General features: G+C 35.1%; 1 protein-coding gene across 1 annotated transcript in view; it reads right to left on the bottom strand.

Moving 5' to 3' along the window:
• The window catches only part of LOC111640157 (forkhead box protein P1-like), a 53,831-nt gene extending 47,115 nt beyond the window's left edge, over positions 1–6,716 (bottom strand). Inside the window, exons 1-2 of the mRNA XM_023386153.1 lie at positions 6,438–6,716; positions 3,795–3,926 (exon numbers count right to left, since the gene is read on the bottom strand). Coding sequence (XP_023241921.1) covers positions 3,795–3,926; positions 6,438–6,509 — 204 coding nt within the window. The 5' untranslated portion in view covers positions 6,510–6,716. The remainder of the gene's footprint in view (positions 1–3,794; positions 3,927–6,437) is intronic.
• Between the last annotated feature and the right edge of the window lie 397 nt (positions 6,717–7,113).

Below are 7,113 nucleotides of genomic sequence, written 5' to 3' on the forward strand. Positions count from 1 at the left end.
TAAAAAAAAAAAAAAAGAAATAATAAAAAAAATCCCCTCAAAGATCAGAATTTTCGATTGCTGGTGCAGGAGGATTTTTTTATACATATATATGTGTGTATGTATGCATGTTTTAATTGGTTAGAACAAATTATTTATGATACAATTTATATATAAAACGGAGAGTCAAAACAAAAATATGTTATATCGATAAAAAATAGATAATTACGCTGTAAATTCATAAGAAAAAAAAGCTCTCATTAATGCTGGAGTTGACAGGGTTGAGATGTAATACCTACCTAATGAACACTATCAATAATTAAAAGCGATTGCGGGTAAGAAAACTGTAGATAAACATTAGTTAAAATAATAATAATCTGATGAATGTCCGAAAGTAGCGAGGCAACGTGACAATAGAAGACCGAAAAAAGAAACGTGTAGTATGAAATTTCGTTGCGGCCCTCCCCGTCGTAGTCTTGTGTGTGTGTGGAGGTATTTGTTACCGACTGCCACGCATGTTAGTAAACAAACTAAACATGACAAGGGGAGGACTTAGAAAATTAAATATTATATATATATATATAATATAGATAGCGTATGTATGTAGTTACATGCAGCTATAAATATATATTTTCTTTTTTTATATATAAAATTCGATCTGGATGTGGTTAAGAGATAAGCGACAAATATGATCGGGTGTGCTTGCTGCTGCACGGTTTATAAAAATAGGGCGTGTCGAGTATGCAACCGAGTCTGATGGGCAAGTTAAATAACAACCATGTTAAAATCCATTCGCCATTCTACATAAAGAAAACTAGAATCGGGGGAGGGGGACCGTACAAAATTCCCGAGCACCGTCAATGTTGACACTCCGTCGTCCCGGGTAACAAATTTCCTGCTTTGAGATGACAAGTCGCCATGACAACTAATGGAGCAGCCAATCAAGTTTGTATTTATTCTCACATAGAAGACAATCACGATGTTCCTACACTTATAGATTATGCAAGCTCACGGCAGCCCAATAACCAAGACGGTTCCTGTATTTGCACAAGTTCCGAAGCAAACATCGCTCCTTGTTACAATGGTACAGAAGACAAACACTTGCCGATTGTGACCGGGAAAGTCTAGAAGGTTCGTTCCTTACTTCCTGGGAGGTGTGTTTGTCCTCAAGTCCACCAATATTTGAAGCCCGGAGTTGCGAGAATGAAATTACAGTTGGGAAGGAATAAAGTGAAGTGAAAATTCAGTCTCTTGCCTTTTTTTTTTTTTCCTTTCTTTTTCTCTTTCTCCCCCTTTATCTCGGAGCGATCGTGATATCCGATGACTGAAAAACTTCCGTTTTAGTTACGTATTTATCTAATTTAGCGAAAACCGCAAACAGGATGTGATTGCCAATAATAGAATGTCTATCTGAAATGTTCACGTCCCCTCGTACATAAGGAAAAAAGGGGAGAGAGAGAGAAAGAAAAAATGAAAAAACTTTCTGCCGTCTTAAAACCAGATTTTCAAAATAACCCGACGTCAACTTACGATCGGTGTCCGTATTCTGTAACACCTAAATGAATACCCCCAAACGTTTCTGCCTGTAAAGTAGACGGGAGGTAAAAAGAAAACATAAAAATTGACCGATCTTCAAATTGTCAACAGTTGTCATGGTTACAAATTTCAAAATATGTTTTCCAACAACAACTAGTTGTGTTGTTTTATGACCAAACAAATAACAACAACAGCTTTTTTATAATATTTACTCGTTCAACAATGTCTGACGGTCATCGATGAAAATCGTGCCGTTCCGATATTCACCAAATCTATATCAAAAGAAGAATAAAAAGCAAAACAAATATTGTTTACGTTTAAGAAATTCACGCTAAAAAGCTTTTAGCTATTTTTAGACAGTCGGCTAATTCTAAACAACATTTTATTATTATTATTTTTTTTTGAATTAGTCTTCGTGTCTAGAAAATCTGAATTTTTGAATAGAAAATAAACACGTAATCTACGTCTTTAAACCAGAAAAATAATTATTGTATTTAGCATACGCTTGCAAATTACCATTACTTTTTTACTTCTATCTTTAAGATTTGACATAGAAGTTTATTGTTAAGACATTAATTTCTGTTGTTTTAAGCATCAAAATATGCTAATTTACTTTACACAAAAGTTTCTTTCTCATTTAGATATAAGCCACTAAACGAATTTAGTACGTGTAACGCGCGGGATCGTCGAGAACGTGTATGGGACCCGCCGTAACCTTTTGTCCCCCCCTTTTTTTTAAGTAAATGAAGCATCTTAAATAGAAAGCAAACTTAAACAGCGGCTATGGGCAAAAGGGAGCGATTGCCTGGAACACCGACCAACAGGGGATGCCAAACAAATCTTTTATACGAAAATATTCCCCCGAAGAAGAACGTCCGAAGTCAACACTGTACGTGATACATCCTAATTCAAATTTACCCGTACTCCAAGAAGATCTTAAAGATTTTACCTACCGTTATTAAACAATAGCATTAATTTATATAGGGAACCACTCGGAACCCGCAAGTTTGCTCAGGAGGAACAAGGAAAATTTCATCTCTCGACGGTCCTAGTCTTACGTATACAACCGTTTTCTAGTTTAAAATAAGTATAGAAGAAGAAAATAACTTAAAAGAAAAAGTTTTATACAGTCGACCCCCCCATAACACTGTTGATTATTCCATTTTATATGAATTCCATGTTGTACGAGTCTCTTAGATGTTACAAATACGTGAACCGTTCACAGCCCGTGTCCAAATCTAAGTGACTCGTACAACATGGAATTCATATAAAACGGAATTATCAACAGTGTTATAGAGGGGGTCGACTGTATATCCTAGATCTTTATAAATACCGTAGTATAAAACTGTTTCTTTTATCGGAAACAGACTTAAACGGGGGAATAAATACCAATAGATCTATAGCGAAAACACGAGAAACCTATGGTTAAAAAAGCGATTAATCGCTAAGTAATTTCATATATTTCATAGTCTATTGCTAAAAATTATAGATACAAAAACTGATTATAAATAACAAAAGGAAACAGGAAACAAACAAGAGTTTTGCGGAAAGCAAACACTATGTTAAAAATAGGAAATAACAGGAGATTGACAATTCTATCACATCCTCGTTTATAAACTTTTTATAAAATACACGATAACCATCTAAATTCAAGATAAACGGATACTCGGGGCGGGGAAAGGGAGGGGGGTGGTGATTGTTCTTAAAAATAATAAAGAGTATTTTTAGAAGGAAATTAGTTTTTGCCAAAAGGTTAACGTTAAAGGTTTTAATTTATTTTTACAAAAAAAAACAAAACGTGCGAATTCGGTTATTTGTCCAATTTTTATAGACATGTGGTCAGCGTAGCGAGAAGTTCTCGGACACGTCACGGATCACGTGATGAGTTTGGGTGGGTGGAGGACTTTCGCACCGGTTGTCACGGTAACCAACAATATCAACGTAACGGTTTCGTAGAAAGTAGAGAAAAATAAATAAGTAAATGACATACATTATGTTAGTTGCCGGGAATCGATACCATTAAGGTTGAATAGTAACCATTAAGATAGAAACAGTTTGGGCATGGATGACCGCTTTGCCTTTCTGCATAGAATTTAAGAAAAGACACAAGGGAATGGATGACGGCCGTTCCTTTTTTATTATTTTTTAGTTAGAAATATCACCTATAGGTGGAGCCGCTAGACCGAGCGGTAGTCCTCAACCCTTTTATAAGTCGTGGTAGAGATTAAAAATATATTATAAAAATATATATATATTGGAATTTTCCGTATAAAACTTACCTGAACGTCTCCGTTTTTGACATCGACACTGCCGTTTGGTGTCGGCGACGAAGCGGAACGTGTCGTGTGGTTAGTGGACAGATTAATGGCAGATTCACCCGTTTCTTCATGATCCATCATCGCTTCATTTTCCTGAAGAGACAGAAATAAAGAATAGAAGATACAAACCGATCAAAGATCGACAAAAAGTCAACTATATATCCCGACGTGGAATACCGGGGAGGGATTCACACACACACGGAGAAAAGAGAGAGAGAGAGGGAGAAGGAAAGAGGGAAGAAGAAGAAGAAGAAGAAGAAAAAAAAAATTCCTTAAATCGTCCGTTTGTATTTTCGCACACCATTTAGTCCTTTTATTGATAAAATGGTTCGAGTTGGTTGGAAAGATTTGCCCGCTGGTGATAAGGATACACGAATGTCACTTTTCTGCTTCAATAATTGTTTCCATCACAACGGTTACCTAGGTAACGGCGATAATTTTTTCCTCACTCCCGTCATTACCTTGCGATTACAACCTCCCCATTCGGGCAACAAATTAGGCAGCAGAAAAGACAGAAAAACTGATAGAAAGTGTTTTTATCAAAATGAGTGAGAGGGAGGACGCATTTCGGTTTAAAAAAAAAACATATATATATTTTCAATAGTTACTTTCTAACATGCGCGAATCTCGGAATTACGTGGAGATTCTCTCGTCTAATTCTTTTTCATTTTCTATTCGAAACACGGGGGAAAACAAACGAAATTATCCAGTAATAACTTATTTACTTTTAACGCGTTTTATATATCTTTTCTATTGTAAATTCTCAATCTCTATCTTGTTTTTCTTTTATTTCTATATATATTTCATCCCTTCTATATGCTTTACAAACTTTTTTTTTATATAGTAAACATCAAAAACTTTACGTAAACAGAAAGATTTAAAAAGTATACAAGAAGTAGACGGAATTTTTAAACAAGTTCCACCTCTTTAAATTTCCTTCTGGTTTTCTATTAAAAATCATTAGTTAGAAACTTCGTTTGCGAATAACTTTTATAATCTTCCCAATGAGAAAAACAGAAAGAGTAATATATAAATATTACCTTATTTAATATCTTTGCGAGTGATATTAGAGGAAATATTCCTTGTTTTATCTTTAGAAAAAGAAAAAAAAAGTGGCATAAAAGAGATGAAATACTGTACGATTCGCGGTGTCCGTCATTAGTTGTGCGGAGAGAGAAGAAAAGGAAGGAACAGAAGGAAGAAAGAAAGAAAAAAAGAAAATTCGACATTGTCTTTATCTGTCTACCTAGACATTTAGCTATTTCGATAACGTTTTATGAGGAATTGTTCTAAATCCGTGCTTGGAATAACCAACAAAGTCACGAATTGTCAATTTGCCCGCTTCCTCTTAGACTGTTCGAAATTAGATCTTTAAAAGTGTTTAGAGTGTTCGAAAGTATACTCTCCGTATTGCTTCGGATCAATTCTATAACGATGAGAGAGAACGAAAAAAGTTATCCAACATTAAATAAGCTTAGCGCCCGGTTGTGCGGTTTTGCTGCAAGCTCCATTTGGCATGCGGAGAAGCACGTAAGAGGCTTTCAGGTAAAAAAAAAAAAAATACGAACCTGTGGTAAACACTATATCGATAAGTTCCAACAATATCTATCGATCTTTAACAAATCTTATTTTCTAATATTTAACGAATTTAATCTGTCAAACTTTTATACTTTCATTAAGGTAAGAAAAATTCCTTAAAGTAGACTTAAGTATCAAACTATATATCAGTCTAGACAGTTTCCTTCATTGTATTAATGGAAAGTAACGTGGATAAACAAGCAAAAGTTGTCTTACGTCGGATGGCCCACGCCTATCTCTTGCCAAACTAATTGAAGCAGTTTGTACAGAGGTTAAATTAGTCTTTGTAGACTATCTGTCACTGATGTCATTGAGAACAGTGTCAGGTGGACAAGACCCGACCTCGGGGACAAATGACCGGATGGGGACTTAAGTCTTGTCTTGTCCCTAGAGGGGGTCAAGTCGTGTCCCTAAAAATAGATCGGGTCGAACTTTTATCCGGGTCACTAGCTAGACACTAGAAAAGGAAAAGGGAAAAAAAAAATAGTAGCAAAAACATCCGTAAAAATCAGTTTGAATTTTCCTAATATCGGTTGCAGAGCAACAAATTAATGATAAAATTAGCCACGTTTTAACATCATCGAATACTATCATTAAATTCTCAAATGAGTGTTGACTGATAAACGTTCATTAAGAGTCAGGTAGAGTCATCCAGATAGTGGAAAAATCACCGAAATATCGACACATCTCATTACAATGCTCTCTATATGATGATTAGAAAATGTTACCTAAGTTCCAAATGCCTTTTAATAGCTTCGGTTTAAGAGATTGAATTAAAATATCGTTTAAACGCGCGTTTTAATTGAGATGGAACAACTTTTCCAAAAGAAAGAAAAAAAAAAAAAAAAAAAGGGAGGAAGAAATACAAGTTTTGATCGCAAAAATCTCACTTTTTCTCCGTATAGCATCACCGGAGACAAGTTATACTGTTACACTCTACAAACTAAAACTATAAAATTTACGGGGGTAGTAATTAATCGCGTATTATGTAGCGGAAAAAATACATATAACTTGGTTTTTACTTACGAGGGGATGAGTGACTGTGTGTATTACTGTATCCCTGACAGGGAAATCTGGAGAATCTGATCTCGGTCTCATTGTCGCCGTTTTCTGTAGTAGTGAGCGACTGATGGGGTCACGAACTCGCAAAACTTCCAGCCAGCCGATCACGTGATTGGTTTGTACTGCACGTGTCAGGAAACGGCCGACCGTAACGCCGACCTAACGGCACGAAAGCGAAGTTTTTTGATAACCGCTTTCATTTTAACAATAGCTGGAAACTAAGAGAAAACAGCAAGTACTGTACTACATTTATATTTGTATGTAATATATATATATATATATATTTAATTAATTTTCGTAAATTCTTCATATAACCGGTAAGGTTCCGGTTTGTAGAAAAGAGTTTAAAAGGTTTGGGTATATAAAGTGTAAAGTTTTTTGATCTTATTGGAAATTAGGTAGGAACCGTTTTATCTCGGATACGGAGAAAGAGAATAAACGAGATACTTAGTTAAATTCTAAAGATTGCTAGCCGATCTCTAATTGTGTATATATGATTGGAAAATTAATGAATTATAGGAAATCGTTTAGACATCGGAGCTTAATTGAATATATATGAGAATCACAATGATTTTCCTATTAAGTAGGCTCTATTACGTTAATGGAAAGACGTATAAAGGACGGAAAAATAAAAAAAAAA

This window comes from Centruroides sculpturatus, unplaced genomic scaffold (genome assembly GCF_000671375.1).
Source record: "Centruroides sculpturatus isolate CEXI.00-Female unplaced genomic scaffold, Cexi_2.0 scaffold1400, whole genome shotgun sequence".
NCBI lineage: Eukaryota > Metazoa > Arthropoda > Arachnida > Scorpiones > Buthidae > Centruroides > Centruroides sculpturatus.